Source organism: Epargyreus clarus, unplaced genomic scaffold, assembly GCF_041222505.1.
Source record: "Epargyreus clarus isolate Ecla_fem2 unplaced genomic scaffold, WU_Ecla_fem_2.2 ptg000001l, whole genome shotgun sequence".
Taxonomy (NCBI): domain Eukaryota; kingdom Metazoa; phylum Arthropoda; class Insecta; order Lepidoptera; family Hesperiidae; genus Epargyreus; species Epargyreus clarus.
The window spans coordinates 13,591,390-13,612,508 of record NW_027332209.1 but is presented as its reverse complement, the minus strand read 5'-3'; the positions used below and the strand labels follow the sequence as shown (position 1 = coordinate 13,612,508).

The 21,119-nt window shown below is 35.9% G+C and overlaps 1 protein-coding gene across 1 annotated transcript in view; it reads left to right on the top strand.

Moving 5' to 3' along the window:
• The window catches only part of Brms1 (breast cancer metastasis-suppressor 1-like protein), a 114,182-nt gene extending 95,942 nt beyond the window's left edge, over window positions 1–18,240 (top strand). The window contains exon 4 of the mRNA XM_073091633.1: window positions 16,925–18,240. Coding sequence (XP_072947734.1) covers window positions 16,925–17,158 — 234 coding nt within the window. The 3' untranslated portion in view covers window positions 17,159–18,240. The remainder of the gene's footprint in view (window positions 1–16,924) is intronic.
• Window positions 18,241–21,119: the final 2,879 nt, after the last annotated feature.

Genomic DNA, 21,119 nt, shown 5'->3' with positions numbered 1-21,119 from the left:
ATAACCACCGAGACCGACCGCTTGGTATATCCTCTAAGATACGCAAACGGGCATGAAATTTAGCTACTAGCGGTCACCCATCCAACCCCGGACTGCGCTCACGTTCCTTAACCGTGTTCCGCGGGGTTCTGAGCTTAAATTACATTACCTAATGAAAGTTTATGAAATTATTGAAATACATAATTCTCAATTAATTTTTATGTAAGGTCTAAAAGGTCGATACTGATGATAGGATGTGACGATAGTGTACCGCTAATACATATTAAAGTTTTCAATGCGATATTATCGACATACAAGAAATCGATAGCAATTCAAATTATTAAAGTAGAAAAGACTTTTTTATCGCCGTCAAATTTCCAATTTCTTAATTTTGACGACCTTTTTTTCTCCGACTTAGTCGTAATATTTACACCTATAAATACAGTATACATACGTACGTAATGTACATATACGAGTACATTATGCGTAGTATAAAGTTTATAATAATTTGCTGTTTCAATTATTTCAGTTATCTTCAATATAAGGTTTCTATATCAATACTAGTTGAACCGGCAAACGTTGCCATATAAATAAAAAAATGTTAAGGATGAACAACCCTTATCACTTAGGGGTATATAGTAGCCGATTCTCAGACCTACTGAATATGCAAATAAAATTTGGTGAAAATCGGTAAAGCCGTTTCGGAGGAGTACGGTAACTAACATTGTGACACGAGAATTTTGTATATAAGATAAATATCAATATTTCCGGCTGGATATTATCAAAATTTGGATCTATCCGTGTCTCCCTAACTACAAATAAAACCTTATTGCTATGACGGTAATTTTATACACATCCTACGCACTGACGAGCCTTGACCTCGCGTGGGCGTCGCCTGTCTATTTCTGACTTCAGCCTGAATCATTAACGTTTAGCTCATTTTCCTTTACATGTCATGCATATTTATTCATTTATTTTGACGTCAATGTAACGTGTAAGTGGTCGTTCCTGTTCAGTCCTCGATGATTCAAAATAATAAAAAAAAATCTCAAATTAAAGATATAATTTTGAGTACTTCATCAGCAACCCATTACTGTCCCACTGCTGGGCACGGGTCTCCTCTCATTATAAGAAGGATTAGGCCATAGTCCACCACGCTGGCCAAGTGCGTATTGGTAGACTCCACATAACTTTGAGATTTTTTTTCTTAAATCTCTCACGAATGCAGGTTTCCTCACGATACTTTTGCTTCACCGCTTAGCAAGTGATAATTAATTTCTCATACGCACATAACTTTGGAAAATCAGAGGTGCGTGCCTGGGATTTGAACCTCGGACCCCTCGATCGAGAGTCAGAGTAACTTAACCACTAGGCTATCACTGCGTATAATTTTGAGTACTTACTTCAGGTTATTTGTTATACTGCTACCTGAATTAGTTTGCACTAAAACAGGTGTAAGAAAAGGCAAACTGCTCAATTGTTTCACCACCTAGTAAACCGATAAGCGAATCAAAAACCCTGAGATGATTACTTAAAGGTGATAGAAGCCTCAGTGGTTCGATTCTTCTTTTTTATAACATAGGAGTAGTAGACGAGCATGCAGTCCACCTGGTGGTAAGTGGCTGGTAGGTGGCCGCACATAGACATCTGTAATCAACCCCAGATAGGATTAGATATTCCTACCAGACGTCGGCCACAGATGCGCCGCTACCCCTGAGGACTAAGTTGGAACGCCTCGGAAAAGTAAGTTTCTCTAACCACACCCATCAAAACGAAACACAGCAGCGCCTAACACTGCTGTTACTAGGCAGAAATAGGTGAGGCGGGTGGTGCCGCCCAAGTCGAACGACAAAGGGTTCTACCACCTTCTTGACCTCTGGCGGCACCGCGGCCACATCTATTTCTGCCTAATAAAGTCCTTATCCGAGGCCTTTCAACTTATTTCTTAGGCCAACGCATCTGTTTCTATCCTCAGGTAGGATGCTCGTTTTATCTGCTTGACGAGTTTTTGCCCGCGGCTTCGCTCGCGTTACGAAGTGATATTTTCATCCCCTTGGGGGTAGAATTGATCAAAATCCTTTCTTAGCGGACGCCTACATTATAACATCTACCTGCATACCAAATTTCAGCCCGATCCGTCCAGTGGTTTGGGCTGTGCGTTGATAGACCACTATGTCAGTCAGTCACCTTAGAATTATATATATTCAGATTACAGATGTCTCTGAGCGGCAGTAGCCACTTAAAATGAGTTGAACAGCTTTAGCGTTAGCTACTTCTATTATAAAAAAAACATAACACTTAAATTACCTAAGAAAGAACACTAATTATTTTAGACATTTCAGCTTAGTTCATTAGGACAGCAACGCCGATCTGTGACCGACATCAGGTAGGACTTCAATCATATTTGAGGATCAAGATGGCTATGGCTACTTGCCACGTCCTAACAACATAACTAAACCTACTTATGTAATTTAATACTAAAACTCAGTAGTTTAATACATATAGAATATAAATTTCTACAATATTGTAAGAACTTTGTGTACTAGACCCTAAAGAATGGTTTAACATTTTCATATTAATTGTATAACAAAGCGCTGAAGTATCGTATCCTGAAACACATTAGGTACAACATAAACTCACAAGTACAAATTCTTGAAATGGTATATCGATCCGACTTTGGCGAGGAAACTGGAATACTTGCAAAATCTGCTTCCATACAAATATGCACACTAGAAAACCTAAATACGTGTTTTCTATCGATCTAAATGTACTCTCAAACAACAAATTACGTTCTATCAAAGAAAATTATGTAGAAACGAAATATAAAAGCGTAAAACGAATAAAACGAAACGAAAAATCGTTTGGTAGCCTCAAACGAGTATAAAAACATTATAAAATATTATTATAAACAGTAATGAAGAAGGGAATCGGAAGCGTTTCGGAATCGATCCCTTTCATTGCGCATGTCAGTGACGCGGGCTGCAGATGTTTTGCGTACATAAGCCTAGGGCTGCCACTTTACGGAGTTTTAATTAAAATTTATTCATTGTATTTATTTTATTATATTTAAAAATGTTACATACACTGCGTTTCACAAACGATTCAACTATTAGAAACTAATTTATATGATATCGATATACTTTTTGATAAAAAAATAGGAATGATACTGCGTTATGTTAATACTCATCAAATATAAGGTAGTTTATAGAAGTTTTATTTCATAAAAATAAAAAAAAAACCTTTTTAATGTACGGAGTATACAATGAAGTGAATATTACTGTTACTCGTAAGTAACCTCTATGTAATTTAATCAAACAATTTTTATTCATTTAAGATTGAAATAAATATACTGCCTACTTTATTAGATTTATAACATTAAAAAAATGTTACAGACACCAAAACAACTTACTTTTTTATAACACTCAAGTAGAAAACAAGCATGCAGTCCAAAATTGGCTCTGTTATTCCTTATAACATATTTCTCTACCTTTAATAACTCTATTTTTCTCTTCTCATAAAAAATAATCATTCACAACGTACAGTTTTGTACTCTTAATCAATATATTTTTCTTCGGTGGCAGCCCTAAGTATATAAGAATTACGGCGTACATAGGCGACCCGAGTGGCTGACGTAAGCACGAGTACGCTTATATACATAAGGCATGTTTCGATTTTTAATGAAACAGTTTGTTATAAACTAATTTATTGCTTTCGTTACATTGAACCGAGTTTCTGGGAACAGTTTGTTTGATTTGAAGCGGGTTTATGGGCATTATATTATTATATGTTGTATAGTAACTAACTTGTACCTGTGACTTTGTCTGCGTGGTCAATTAATGACTTGTTGACTTTTTGTTGTAACTTCGATTTCCATTATTGCTTAAGATAATATACCTAAATCCAGGTTTTAAGCTTATAAGAACAAACATTATAATCAGTTCTGAAGTTTTCGCGTCATACTCTAACAACAATCTACGGACAAACAAGAAATTCAAAAATAGAGCTAAATTAGAAGTTGCATAGAAATATCTTAACTTTAGTAACGTTTTGAAGGTGGTAGAACACTTTGTGGCTCGACTCGGGAGATACCACCGCCACACCTATTCCTACCCAATAACAGTAGTGTAAGTGGTATTATATTCCGCTGTGAAGGATGTGGGAAAAGAGACATAATTATCCTAAGCGTTCCAACTTAGTCTTCAGAGGTCTTCAGAGCAAAGTATGTGTGGCCAACCTCAGGTAGGAATCTTATCTTATCTGGGGTTGATTACAGACGTCCTTGGATGACAGTAGCCACTTATCATTGATGGACTGCGTGCTCGTTAGCTTCTTCAATATTATAAAAAAAAACTAACTGACCCGGCAAACGTTGTGTTGCCATATAAATAAAAAAATGTTAAGGGTGAACAACCATTATCACTTAGGGGTATGAAAAATAGAAATAGTAGCCGATTCTCAGACCTACTAAATATGCATATAAAATTTGGTGAAAATCGATAAAGCCGTTTCGGAGGAGTACGGTAACTAACATTGTGACACGAGAATGTTATATGTAAGAACTCATTATGGTTCCAATGTAAATGCATATGCATACATACTTATCTGAATTGAACTGAAATTATTTCACAACTAGTAATTGTGAAAACATTATATTAGGCTTTGAAGGTTTGGCAACATTTTTTTGTACATATTTGGTCGTATTTATCGACGTGTGAAGCTGTTATTTACGATAGATGTTTCAAATTCAAATCTCATTTATTCAAAATTGATTCATATAGAATACTTTTTGAAAGTCAATAAACTACCACCGCTTCGGAAGGTATTTCGCTATGGAGAAGAAACGGCGCAAGTAACTCCATACGTGTGCATATTTGCATCTTTTAAAGGGTAAATAATATACATTTTTTTGTTTACATCCGATATTCATAATTAATCTATTCAATTTTTGCCTACCTAATATCGAAATTTGATCATTTCTAGTAGAAATGTAGTAATGTCGTGTTTGGGAAATTGACACCCATAATAAAGACCCAATAGATAAGAGGACACATATGCTTTACTAGCTCTGAAGACTAAGTTGGAACGCGTCATACAGCGTACATTGTTATTAGAGAGAAATGCCTATGGTATAACAATTATTTTTATTTTAACACACAAGACTTATCTTTTTCTTAAATATTTGCATTGATTTATTTAATTTTGAAGGTGGTAGAACCCTTTGTGGTTCGACTCCGGCGGCACCACCGCCACACCTATTTCTACTTAATAACAGCAGTGTTAGGCGCTGCTGTGTTCCGGTTTGGTGTGGTAAGGGAGACAGACTTTTCCGAGGCGTTCCAGCTTAGTCCTCAGGGGTAGCGGCGCATTTGTGGTCGACCTCAGGTAGGAATATCTAATCCTATCTGGGGTTGATTACAGATGTCCATGGGCGGCAGTAGCCACTTACCATCAGGTGGACTGTATGCTCGTCTGCTACTCTTATATTATAAAAATAAAAAATAAAATTGATACATTTTTTTTTTGCACATACGATTGCGATACAACTTTCGATAAAAAGTTCTCTTTCCTCCCTTCACAACTATATTCTAAGTATGTTCTCTGATACGGATGACCTGGAATTCTTAAGGCAAGCGTGAATAGGCTTTGTAAGTCATCGTGCCTCTTAGATCGCACAGTCGCCGACTTCAGCCAAGATCGGACGAAAGCTGACCTATTTGTGTATTAATATAAACTACTGCGATCTTAGCTTCAATAAAATCATTTCGGTACAAAATTCGCCACATTAAATTATTTTTCCGTATCCTAAATATAAAAACCGAACCCTATTATTAAGCCTCCACTGTCTGTCTGTCACAGTGCTCTATCTCTTAAAACATAATAGATAGATAGTTGAATTTTTCACATAGTATGTATAACGGTGGCCGCTATAACAACAAATAATAAAAAATACAAAAAGCTTCTAAATAAATGGAGGTCGCTATACAATAAAACACTATTTCAACTTTTTTGCTTACCTACTATAGACAGGTAGACAGTTAAAATTTCACAACACAATGATTTCTATGGCTGCTATGATGGAAAATAACAGTCAATGCTATGTTGTCATTGGCAAAATAACGTAAGGAAAATACATTTTAACAAAGGTGTCCCAACTTACTTTTTACCAGTAATAACACTTGAGTGGCCGACCTTAAGTGCCACACACTATACAACTAGAGTCTGCTTAGTGGAAACGTTTTGTGTAACTATGTAAATGCATCGACACGCGTTTTACGTGACTAAGGTAGAGAGAGTAATGTTTTTCGAGCATGTGTCTCATTCTTTGCCACTCCTTGTATCTCAAATAGTTTCACGAATTTTAACAATGTCGTTGGATTCGTTAAAATTGTGATAGTGACATAGACCATATCTTTAAGCAGTATATTTTTTTTGTTTTTATGGTACCTAGTTCTCTAGTTAGACGATCAAATAGTGGTGCTTAACACTGATGTGATAAAATAAATAGATATAGGTCTAGCAGAGTGCCACTGAAGTCAAACAACCCCGGTTGTACCACATTGAGTCTTAAACCTTATAACTAAATTAAACGTTTACCCAGCAATGTTTCGTGGAAAATAATATCTAATTATAAGTGATTTAGTATGCAAAGCTAATAGAATTGAATAGTGCGGTAGTTACTCGCTGGAAACCCATTAAATTTCCCCCACCGCCCGCAAACTAAGTTATTTACGAAATGAACTTTGAGAACAACTATTACGTTCGTAGATCGATTGGTTTTCGATACATACTCTAATAATAACCGGCCTCAGGATATTGGATGCGTATTATGTCATAGAATGAGAAGGATTTAGGCCGTAGTCTACCAATGATTTTTGAAGAACCCTTTATTTTATGAAAATTTTCATTCATATAATTATTGTACGATAATTTCCTTTACCATAAAAAATCAGAATGACTTTTTTAATCGACATAAGACTTTAACAAACATGTTATTAACATTGAGAGGCCATTGCCGAAAAACATTTGTTGTCATGTATTATTTTGTATGAAGTTATACAAATTTTATCGAACCCCTTTCTATACGAGTTGGAAGATTCAAATTTCTTTTAATTTATATTTTTACATTTAAATATATAATTTTCATATTTAAAAAACATGAACCCCAAAACTTAGACCTCATTTCATCATAAAAATATTTACCGGATTGGGGATCGAACCCGGAACTCCGCATAACAGACCATTGCAGCGACCATTCGATGCGATTCATGAATTAAATACAATGCAATACAAATACAGATCAGGCAATCATACTTTTGACGAATACAGTACCCTTACCATGAGTTTTTACGTTTTGACAAATATGACTGTTTTGGTATTTGTTTACGTATATCCCCATATAATTTCCAATCAGCGCCCCTGGCGGATTGTGGCAGAACTTGGAAATTGTATGGGCCAATACGTAAACAAATACCAAAACAGTCATATTTGTCAAAACGTAAAAACTCATGGTAAGGGTAAAGATAAATTGATCAAACTGCCCGTCTGCAGTCCGACTGCTTCCGCGTCCGCCCGCCTCGTAGCACGTAGCACTCTCGTAGCTCTATACATGCTACGAATATAATTATACACAAATCTATACATTTGCATAATTGTGTATATGTATTATATCGTCTTATAATTAATATATACGCTAATTAAAAGGAGCTGAAATAGAAAATTTACCCTAATGTTATATTTTAAAAAATTGATGCAACTAACTTTTGAACTGCAACATCTTTAAGAGAATCTTCATAACAGCTGATGAAAAAATACTTATTATTTTAAAGTTATTTAACAAAATAGTGTTCTTATTATTTCGTAGCAAATTCGTAGCTACTACTACGATTATTTTTTTGATTAATGCATTCATATTTTTGATGCACATTTGAACTCCTCAGTAACTCGATGTACGCTTTTGATAAAATGATAGTTACAAAACTTAAACATTATAAATTGGAAAATATTTTTTTTGAGTATTTAGCACAAAGACGTGCATAAACGCCAAATATTTTATTCGGTGTATGATTCATATTTTTTTATTTTACTAAAAATAATTCCGAATGACAGAAGATTACAGCTGGTACTTAGAGAAAGTATGTATTACGATAAAAAAAAACAAATGTATTTTTTTAATTCGGTTCAAACTTTTAAAAATATGTGTATAGAATTAAGAAACGAGCATGCGTTCCGCCTGATGGTAACCCCACTGCCGCCCATGGATACCTGTAATGAACTCCAGATAAGATTAGAGTTCTACCTAAGGTCGACCACAGACACGTTGCTATCTCTGATGATTAAGTCGGAACGCTTCGGATAAGTATGTCTCCATTAGCACACCTTTCAAACCAGCATACAGCAGTGCTCATCACTGCTATTATTAGTCAGAAATAGACGTGGGTGTCATATCCCGGAGCTGAACCTCAAAGGGTTCTACAACCTTCAAGTATGTCTCCTGCATCACGCGATTATAGCCAGTTTACAGCAACGCTTCTCGTTGTTATTATAAGGGAGAAATAGGTATGGCAATGGTGCCGCTGGTATTAAACCACAAAAGGTTCTATCACCGTCATGTACAGTGTAACATTTACAAGGTAAATTTAAAATAAAACAATTAAAACTGTAATGCTATCACCAACGTGATAATCTTAAACGCTGAGTATAATCGACGCAATCGAGCCGAAGATAAGAGATAAGGGAACCGCGTCGTCGATAAACTGATAGCCGCTAGATAACGGTATCTGAGAACAACCTACGCCGTACACTTTCAAACGTAGATTTTGTCATTTTTCATGTAAACATTTTGGAGTAAAAAGTCACCCAATATTAAGTAGTTGAAAGATAGTGTAGTGTTAAAGCTGGTGTTACTGTGTTGAAGTCTTTATTATTACTAACTTAAAACTACTCTAACGCTAACTTATATAACGGCTTAGCTCTGCACCACAATAGAATGATTATAGACTGGAAAGGTACCACCGCAACATCTATTTCTAGTGTGCTGAAGGTCTTGAGTTACGATAGAAGGATTTGGATGCCGGCTGACTTCATATGAAGCGATTATCTTATTCCATAGTAACCTGCCTACCTTCCTTGTAAAACTATGTAAATCGCATCCATAGTATGTCAGTATTTGTTGAGAAAATCGTAGATATACAAATTTACATACATACTTAGCGGCCGAATACACAATCTCATTTTGTGAAGTCGGTTAATGGTCATATATTAAACTGTACAGTTAATAGAGAGACTGAGAGAAATAAACGAGCCAACAGAAGCTCACATACCTATATACATTCTTACATTCGCACACATATACATACATATCACTACTCGCAATTAGCTAATGTTTACAGTTTACACTTTATTATCTCATTTTTATTACGTCTACTCTCTTATGCGAAATTATGAGCCTACTGCGGTCACCAACGCGGATAACATACAGTGAATGTGTCAAAAGTTTCCTATTTACGAGTTAAGCCTTCATAAAGCCAGTTATTTATAAATAGTGGCGCAGCGGTTACCAATACCAATCTACAATTGTTCATGGTTCGATCTCCACTCAAGCACACCTGAGACGTTTAAAAAATATAAATATTAATAATAATTATTAATTTTCTCCTCGAGTATGTGTGCAATGTGTGTTTTCAAGACACTCACAACACAGGAAATCTTCTCATTGTTTGTGTGCTCGTCTATATTTTCAAAACGCCCACAATACAGGAAATCCCAGCGCGCATCTATGAGTTTATACAACGCAGGAAATCCCAGTCTAAGTGTGTAGAAAACACGTTGTTCCGTCTACTTATGACAATTAAACACACACATAAAATTAAATCAATTTATCCCCGATTAAATGTTTCGTATCTCACTTAAACGAAGATGCCTTACGCATGACGTCATGTACCTAAAATCGTTGGTTGTAAATCCTCGCGCAAGATGAATCACTGCATGAATCCACCATTGCACGGACACCCCACGTTTGAGAATGAATCACTGTGTGACGGTTTTACCGAGCGTTTAAGGGCACGTTTTGATTTCGTAGTACTTAGTTGCTACAAGTATATTATATTATTTTTTAGGTGATAAAAGTACGCACGAAAATATTAGGAGAACCAAAAATTTTGTTTGCTTACGAAAAACAGTTATTAAATATTAATAAATAAATCTTAAATGCTAATCAACAAAGTAAATCATTTTAGCGGCATATGTTTTTCGTATTAAAGAAACTATTTGTCTTCAGCAAACAAAATGTTTATTACTTTTCAGTTCTCCTTATACTATTAGAGTATTAAGACCTGGAACATACTCCACCACGTTGCACCAATGCAGATTGGTGGAGGAAAGTACTGGTTACTTGCCAAATAATATCGGATTTTTTCAACCTCGAACTGATGGTTATAGACGTTCAAATGTAATTCTGTATAGGATCTAGGTACTTGGAACAAAATAAATTTAATTTTGATTTTTGTAATTTGTTTGTTTAACGAAGGAGAAAAATAAAAAAAACGTTCCGTAATAACTCTCTTAGAGTTAATCTAAAGTACGTAAAGAATAGTTTTGGAAATAATTTATTTTGCTATCTGTTTGTATTGTTGTAAATTAATGGTAATATTTTTATAATGTCTATAAGTGTGCATATTATTACTAATTTTCCTTGGCCTAATACAGTTCAACGTGAACCGTTAAAACTAGCTAATTGCCACGCTGTCAAATCGTGGGTTAATGGCGACTTAACAGCCGCCAGCAATAAACTAATGAGTATAATGTGACACGTCACAAGTGGACGTAATGGCCGCTATTCATGATACTAGGATTACCCTTTTTAGCGTTGTATTAAATGTAGTTGGCTGTGTTGGTTATACTGCCTTATTTTGAATGGGAATAAAAGAAAATTATACAATTTTACAATGTGGTTTAAAAGTGATATAACTCTTTTTGTTTTGATTTTTCTTTATGTTTTGGGAAAGTTTGATGGTGGCTCGACTCCGACGGCACCACTGCCACACCTATTTCTGCCTCATAACGGCAGTGTTAAGTGCTGCTGTGTTCTGGGGTTTGAAGGATGTGGTCAGGGAGACATAGTTTTCCGAGGCGTTACAGCTTAGTTCTCAGTAGTAACGGCGCATCTGTGGGTGACCTCAGGTATCTAATCCCATCTGGGGTTGATTACAGACGTTCATGGACGGCAGTAGCCATTTACCATCAGGAGGAACTGTATGCTCTTCTGTTACTCCTATATTATAAAAAAAAAGTTAATTTTACTTAACATTGTTTCTTGTTTCCCTGCAGGGATTATGCGCTATAGGTATGAGTTTCCTTAGAGCATCATAGATCTGACTACGACTGTACTCTTCCAGAAAAGTCATTCAGTCAGAAAATGTTACTTCCCTTGACATTTAAAAACACTCAGAATCACAGGGGGCTGAAGAGTAAGCTGGGCCTCGGATAATTTTGTAATGATAGTAAGTACCGCAGTTAACATTTCTATTCTAAAGCAAAAATTGTTAGGTTAATAATATAAAATTCAAACTAAGCCCTGTTTAGGACACAGTTGCTTTGTTATCCCTAAGGACTATTATTTACGGATACATTTACCTTAAACCTAGCTTAAAATACATTTCAGACCGAAGTGAATAAAGCAGCGCTACACTACGTTTAGTCATAAATAGGAATGCCCGTAATACCGCTATATTTTAAGGATGTTATGGATATGAAATTTGGGATCTGGTTATATTCGAAATATTATATTCGTTTCGGAAACGGTTACGGATATGGAATTATCTCAAATAATCCGTTAGTTTTAAGTAAAAAATGAAGAAAATAGAAATAGGTAATAATTTTATTTTATTTGTAACTAGCTGACCCGACAAGCGTTGTGTTGCCATATAAATAAAAAAATGTTAAGGTTGAACAACCCTTATCACTTAGGGGTATGAAAAATAGATAGTAGCCGATTCTCAGACCTACTGAATATGCATATAAAATTTGGTGAAAATCGGTAAATGCGTTTCGGAGGAGTACGGTACGGTACATTGTGACACGAGAATATATTATATAATAATTATACAGGGTGTCCCGTAAGTACCACGACAAACTTAGGGAGAACATAGGCGAGGGTCTGACCTCTCTGGAAAAAAAAATACCTTAGTAAAAGTGTCACCGTTTTTGCACTATCAATTGTTTTAGATTTTTTGAGAAATTCAGCCCTCTTCATGTTCTTTCGTTAATTGCGAGTACAAATTTGGTAATGCAGTGTTTATTTTTTCTGTTAAATACTATCAGATAGTTGGTCTATCATATTGAAATGTAAATTGGTTAAAAGATGTAAAGGAACCATGAAAAACATAGGGATATTTTTAGATTTTAATTTTTTTACTATTTTTCCCTCAACTTTGACTCGTCGCGGTGAAAAAAAAATGTTCTGGACTATAAGTGTACATTGCGCATAAAAATATGTCCAGTTCATAGAAATTTCAAAAAGGTACCACACTTACTATTTAAAGTTGAAGAAAAAAAGTTAAGGCCGTTTTTGCATGAAAGGGTCTAAAACCAACTAAAACGTAATGATCGAGTTTTTTTTAAATTACGGTTTCTACCGACTCACAACGTGTCAGGCAGTACTAAATCACATTATTACCTTGTTACACACTTAAAAATATCATTCTTCTTTTGTAAAAAAAACACTTAAATAACTAACTAGCAAACAAAGTAATACAATTTATTAAGTCAATTTTTACTTAGTTTGAAGTGTCGTTTCGAAGTGAAACTTCGTACATGTATGTAATTTGAATGACAATAACATAATTTGACATCTTGGAATAGATCTGATGATATCCGATAGTTTCGGTTAAGGAGTTCCATGACACCCCTGCTACTATTACAGTTTGGTTATTAATAGGAAACGAAAATTACCTAATACTGTTTAATAATACTATTCCTACTTTCGATCTATCGTAATAGGGTCCAATTCTAAGTGTGTAGTGTTTGTTTAAATCAATTAAAATCACTCTGGGGAAACCCGGATTGTTAGTTAAATTAATTCTGTATTGTTGCAGCGTTTTATTAACACTCATTTATGCCTAATAAAGAAGTTTGAAGGTGAAAGAAAACTATGGTTCGATTCTGGTGGCACCAGAACTAGTTCTGCTTTATGAGCAGTACTCAGCGCTACTGTGTTGTAGCTTCTCTGGTAAGGGAGACATAGTTATCCGAAGCGTATCAACTTAGTGCTCAGGGGCAACAGATCTATGGCCGCCGTTAGGTACCTCAGCGGCAGAGGCCATTTATCATCAGATGGAATACATTCTCGTTTGCTAATTATCTCCTAAGTAATACTATAAATGCGAATAAAAGTTTTGTTTCTTAACTTCATTTTCACGCCTTAACTACAAAACCGATTGTCAAAAAATTTGGTATACACGTTGTCAGGGATTCAGAAAAGGACATACCTTTTATCCCAAAAAAGTACCGTTCCCTAGAGATAAATAAGAATAAACTTATATTTTATCCTAATGAGCTTAAGTAAAATGTTATTAAATCATTGTATTGCCAACGACCTCTGACCGCGTGCGAAGTCGTAGGTAAAAGCTAGTATTTTATAAAAGTGCAGTACATTTATGTTGCATCAAAACGCACGCAACATTAGGTCTCATATCAATTAGCCCCCGCGGAATGCGCGGCCTCGTCGCCGCGCCGTGTTTCCCGGAAGCGGCGGCCATCTTGTGCTCGCTGACGACGCGGCGCGCGCGCACCGCGTGCCCGATTTAGGTGTTTAGAGCGATAACGATTTGTTTGACGTTTCTTTGTTGTAGTTATTGTGGTTGTTGTTTGTAAAGTTCTTCTATCAGTATGCTTTCTAAAAATTTTGTACATTTATGTTGTATCAAATTAAAACGCACGTAAAAATGGGGTCATCCATAAATTACATCACACGTACAGGGGACGGAGAGGGTCGACGAAGTGTGATATTGTGTGACATTGGAGTGGGAAGGATTCCTAATTTTCGTGACGTCACATTTCAAATGTCATTGTCATATAATTGTATTATTTGTAGGTATACATTATTTAATAAAAATAAAATAATTTTCGATACTGCTGTTCTAATTTAATATTTTTTATATATAAAATTGCAAAATAGAGAGGGGGTGTCACAAAATGGGACCAACTGCGACAAGGACCGGGAAGGGGTCAAAAAATCAAGCAATTCTTGTTACGTAATTTATAGATCTATATCAATTAGCCCTCTCGGAATGCGAGGCCTCGTCACCGCGCTGTGTTTCCCGGAAGCGGCGGCCATCTTGTGCTCGCTGACGACGCGGCGCGCGCGCACCGCGTGCCCGTATTAGGTGTTCAGAGCGATAACGATTTGTTTGACGTTTCTTTATTGCTTGTAAAGCTGTTATGATTGTTGTATGGTCAGTATTTAAAGTTCTTCTGTAGGTCTTTAAACACTGACCGTATTACTCACCGAAAACAAATTTGATGAAAATATAACAAAAAATCTATAATATCGGCGGAAGTTTGAGGACCTCTGATTTGGGTCATAATGTACCACGCTAGCCAATCGTGAATTGGCGGTGGACTTTGAGATTATATTTTACAGAACTCACTAGCATTTGGGCTATTTCGTCTTTACCCAAAAGACATAGGAGGCCCGTGCCAAAGGCCCAATAAACAAGAAACCCCGAAAATCCAATTTATTTGCTTACACGCTAAGATTTACGTTTAATAATTCTAAATTGACATGTCGAAAATTCTATGGTAGGGTTTTATATTTAACCTTACATAATTATAAACCCCGCGCCCCCGATTTCTTATGTGCCCAGGGGCCCTTAACATGGCCCTGCATGTAGATTTCACGTAATACCGTGTTGTACTGCAATAAACCATTACCTAACTTTAAATATGTAGATTCGAGTGGACATTACAACCGTAATAGCATCATAAAATCCTGTAATCATTTACTGCCAAGCTGCAAGGTAACTATGCATCCATATGACATAGAGAGAATAACGTAGACAATAAATTAAAATTCAATTGCATGTTTAAGATGAAATATGAAATAACAATTATGAAATTACTTATTTCAGAGCAGTATGCAATATTCGGAAAATGTTTATTGAAATTGTTAATTTAAATGTTAATTTTTCAGATTCACTTTTTATTTTCATATGTTAATTTTTTAAAACAACATTGTACAACAATTCGTAACATTGTATAACAATAATGCGGCAAAATAAGTGAATCTTGCTAAAACAAATGCCACGCTTCGTGATATTGTTTGTTAGCGCTGTGGTATTCTACCATAGAACCATTTCTGCTGACACTTTCTTGCGGTTTTTTCTGTAGTTTTTTTTGATTTTTTTGACATGTGAGCATGAATTATCATGAGCTTGAATAGACCCTTCTATCATGTATATTGTAATAACAATAATATTTATTGTTTATGATTTTCTGCTGGAGATGGCTGTGCTATAAACTATTTGCAAGAATGTGAATCCTAACTTCGGAGAGCGTTTTACCTTGAATTATGCTTGATAAAATATTTAAATTTTAGTTTAGGGTGTTGCGGAATTTGATTTTACATGGTATAGTTTAGTAAATTCAATTAATAAATGTTGTTTTGTGGCTGAAACAGTTTTGCTTTTATATGCCTCAATTATCCACAACTCAATGACATGACTTATCACATCCACACAAATCTTACACATATCATATTAACTACGTAACCAGGTAAGAATAATGAACGCAAATGCAGGCAGGTGTGCATCTCCATGACAGATGGGTGCCGATGTAACGGTTCAATTGAATCTGTAACTTACTGGCCGAAATAGGGCCAATACCTACGTAATAACAAAAAGCTCGCCATTGTTCGCGGAAGGGGATGCAGCAGGTAGACACCGATAGGTTAAAGCAATGCAAGGGTAGCGAAATTTGTACGGGATGCTTTTTAAAATTAAAATGTAGCAATTACATGGATGTTGGAAATAATACATATTATAAGTTTTTCTGCTTGTGTATATGAATTTAACATGTTTATTTTTCTTTATATAGTTTTAGTAAAGTACACTTATAAAAAAATACAAGTTAAGACTGACAAGATTGGCTGCTATCGCTTGAGTGATAGTTGTTAGAGTTATATTTTTGCTTAAGCTTCTAAACGGTCACTTCAGTCGCTGTCGCTCGGAGGTCTAAATTGCTTGACCAATGAGCGATACATATTTGAAAGAAAGAAATAACTTTATTACGTAATGCACTACACACACACATAATAATAACATACGACATTTTGTTATAATATAGGTGTAGCAGACGAGCATGCAGTCCACCTGAGGCTAAGTGGCTACTGCCACCCATGGACATCTGTAATCAAACCCAGATAGGATTAGATATTCCTACCTGAAGTCAACCACAGTAGCGCCGCTACCCCTGAGAACTAAGTTGGAACGCCTCGGAAAAATATGTCTCCCTTACCACACCCTTCAAACCAGAACACAGCAGCGCTAACGCTCCTGTTATGAGGTAGAAATAAGTGTGGCGGTGGTGCCGCCGGAGTCGAACGAAACGGAGTCGACATATTTCTCTTAGAAAAATTTATCATCAGTCGTTTGTTTACGCGTGTATTTAGATGAGCTACTAAATAGTCGCCAAGCAGTTTCATGTTGTAAATGGGCAGCCAGCCTTAAAGACGGCAAGTCACGTACTTTGTCTTGAAATTAACAAAGCGAGTAATTGCATACTCATTATACCCAAAAAAAATTGATACAAGTATTTTTTTATATCTTTTAACTGTCTACTTTTCTTTTTTACTTATGTTACTTTTCTTTTTTGTTTATATCATAAAGACAAGCTGCACTTTAAACAAAATATTCCTACAGTATTTACTGAATCATCTCTCTTTTGTCCGCAGAGCGAAAAATGGCTTGCATACGAAAACCTGAAAGAGGAGCTGCTGGAGAAGATACGGAAGATAGAAGAAGAACGGCACACAGTGGACCTGTGGTCGTGCGGCGCGGAGTGTGGGAGGAAGCGGCGCAGGCGGCAGGTGGCGGTGTCACCGCCGTACGTGGTGTACATGCTGCCTGACGCCGACATCATGGAGGACTGGAGGCTGGTCAGGAAACTCCTGGAACGGTCGGACTAAATCGAATTTATCGAGCAGATTGTGGGGACGACGCCACGTCTTGTAAAGCGCTTTACGCAGATTGATAACTAACTTTAGTTTTACATAACTAATGTTAGTTATAACCCCGTGTTAGCTTAGATTGTGGAGCCACATCTTGTAAAGTGTTTTACTCGGATTGATAACTAATTTTACTCCTCTATAACTAATATTAGTTATAAAGCCGTTTAACGCTAATGTCTGCCGTATGAAGCAATTATGTACTCATATTTATAACTAACTTTAGTCCATTTTTATAACAAGTTGTAAAGCAGTGTTAAGCGCTCGTATTATTTAGTCTGAAGGGTATTGTAAGATGTTACACACGTTTCATTTTAGTTCCCAGGTTACTAAAGTATCTATAGTCAACAGTAGATAGGACTAGTCTGGGATTAAGTACAGATGCCTACGGAAAGTGACTTAAAATCAGATGGGTTGCTTATTCATTTCCTATTGTAGTGTCATTAAATCAACATCAGCCAATTATCCCACTGCTGGGCTTAGTGCTGCTGTACGAGTGTCACAACGAGAGGGATTAATGGGATTGATCTCGTAAGTTTTTAATTGTATTTATAGATGTGCTAGCTGATTGTAAACGTGTTCTTCATTATTTATCTCCCACTGCTGGACACAGGCCACCTTATTTCTGTGGCCTATTTCTGCCTCATAACAGCAGTGTTAAGCGCTGCTATGTTCTGGTTTTGAAGGGTGTGGTAAGGGAGACATACTTTTCCGAGGCGTTCCAGCTTAGACCTCAGCGGTAGCGGCGCATCTGTGGCCGACCTAAATCCTATCTGGGGTTGATTACAGATGTCCATTGGCGGCAGTAGCTACTTACCATCTGGTTGGCTGGATATCTGCTACTTCTATATTATAAGAAAAGTGTGGGCGTGGGAAATTGTAAAAGAAAAATCATGCCTTTAGAAAGTGATGTGTATAAAGAATGAATGTAAAGGCAGTTACCTTGTATTGTGTAATTATTTTGTATTTTAATAAGTCCCATGGTAACAGGACACTCATAGACTTGGAGAGAAATGTTAAATAAAACACTGGTTAATTTTAAATTTAATTTGTTTTATTTGTTATCCATAACCCATAACTAAGGGCTAAAGCTATTATTTCGGAACACACTTTATTAAAAGTAAACATACTAGTGTGGGGAATAGAAAAAAAGGGAAACAATTCCTAAAATATCAAAATTTCAAAGTAGGTTCTATATTATTATGTCTTTTTTTTGCAATATTAACGCAGTTTTAATAGTTTGTTCTTGGACAAAAATATATACTTACCTTTATTTACCTGTAACTGATGTACCGATAGATGCGGATTATCAGATGAACTGAATCTTTAGATATACGACGGAATATAAACATGGCATACCGATCATCGTTACAGTCAGACACGAAGAGGGTCTCGGATTCGATCCTGAAACAGATATTTACATAAATTTAGACTTCTAAACTGGGTCTGGGTGTTTATGTGTCTACGGCATAGGTAATATTAGATTGTGTTATAAGAACGTTTATTAATTTATTATTAACTATAACATTATTTACTTAAAACATATTTATATAGATATTTACTATTACTAGGTATTATTGATAACATATTGAAAAGTAAGAAAAACAGTCAAGTTTTTTAAATTGGATACGTAGATTATTAAATATCGAGCAAGCTAGACTATTTGGCAACTGGTGCCCAAACAAGATAAGAGGTGACGTCAGTTTATAGTAGTGCCACTGCCAGCTACGGATATATAAATATAAATCGATAATGGCGCAATATTAGTTAACTCTATAAGACGAACTTTATCCTTGATGTCATTGTTAGGGTTCCGTGCCCATAGGATTAAGACGGAAGTACATTACTAAGACTTGTGTGTCCGTCTGCTACAGGGCTCTATCACTTGATTTTTTTTACAGAGTATGTATAATATTGGCCACTACAATAACGAATGAATACTACAAATAAAAAAGCTTGGTAGTAATAATCAACCGCGCATGATGCTCGTTTAATTACATCCCGATACTCACACACACATTCGTATGTACTTTACAGTAATATAGAGAAAAGGCCGCAATGAGACGCTTTTTCCTTACAAGACTTTCTATCATTTATCTCCTACAGCAAGCCACCTTTAGGATCTAGGATTAAAAATAAACCTTCGTCCTTCAGTTACGTCTAATAAAACAGAAAATAGCATGTTTCGGGACCATTATTAGATAAATTATTTGTTGGGATTAATCCAGTTGCTTTGTTATTTCGTTTTTGTAGTCTCGTTATTAAGACAATATTTAATTCCTACGTTATTATCTTTGCGTGGGATGTACGTGGGTGGCTTCGCGAAAGCAACCTATTTATATAAAGTTTATTCGTTATCCAATACTAAACAATCCAACTAATTGGAGTAAAATTTCTTCGTCGTCATTCGTTTTTTCGAATTCTTAGACATGCGAGTTTTGTCACGATGTTTTCTTCGCCGCTTAAGCAAGTAAGTAATAAAAAAAATCTGACACGCATATAACTTTGAAAAATCAGGCTGGGATTTGAACCTCGAATCACTCGGATGAGAGGCCAACTTTCTTAACCAATAAACTATCACTGCTTATATACGAGTAGGTACATATACAACATCAAAGTGTTGTTATTTACACGCCCGCATTTAGGAACTAGTATAATCATTTTTCAGTAGACAGTGAGCTTACTGCTAAGTCTTAACGCTTACGCCAGTCTCTGACCAAAACTCTGGCTAATATCACTTTCGGCCAAAAAACCACTTTCGGATTCCATTAAAATGCACTGAAAACTAAGACTGAGTCAGAGGCTTCTAGAAAGCGCCGAAATTGAACAAAGTTACAAATCTTATCTAAACGTGACAACTTGCGATGCCAAGGGGTCATTATATCATCAAAGGTGTAGAACCACCGCCACACCTATTCTGTCCAATAACAGCAGTGTTAAGCGCTGCTGCATTCTGTTTTGTCTGTCATATGCCGTCAGAGGCGTTCCAACTTAGCCCCAAGGCATAACAATGTATCTGTGGCTGACCTCATGTAAGTCTAATCCTACTGGGGTTATAACAAGTGTCCATGGGCGGCAGTGGCCACGGCTATAATAGGAAATAACTGATATGACACAGAGAGTTCTGGATTCTTAAATATTTGTCATTATCATATGCCCACAACACAGAATCGTTGTATGGGAAAATGTGGTCAGAAAGCGACATCATTATCAAGGCTTGCTATCATTTCTGTTAGTAACATTATCGTTACACTTCTGTGTTTCAAGTTTTCGTTAGTTATTTTTTTTATTTGGTAGTAGCACACGAACATGCAACCCGATGATTGTGGGCACTGCTGCCTATTGACATCTATAATCAACCCCAGACAGTATTAAATACCTACCTATCATCAATCATAGAACCATATAAATAATTTTGATATAATCAAAAGAATAAATCAGTACGCCTCGTATGTACCTAATTATTAGGTGAATTAAAGCAAATCCAAAAGTAATAAAGGATTAAACTAGTTATATACATAGGAAATAATTATGGCAAAGAAACAGTTTCAAAATTGAGAAGCTCTTTAAAAAATACGGCATCTATTCTAGTTTTACCCCCATATTATTTCCTCACTACACTTCAAACAAAAACAGCAACGCTTCACATCTTCTAAAGCAGAAATGGGTGTCGTAAGTACGATTCTAACCACTTTCAAAGTTACTTGGTAACTTTGGTTACAATCTCTGGTTATATAGTTAAGCAAAGCTTCCCACTTTCCTCACTATCCTCCTTACCTTTTCCATGCATAGGTTGTCTGAAAGAGATCGCTGCTTAGCGATAAGGCCGCCTATTGCATACAATTAACCTACATAATTGTGTACTATTGTTATGATCTATTGAAGTGTGCAATAAAGAATATCTATCTATCTATCTATCTAT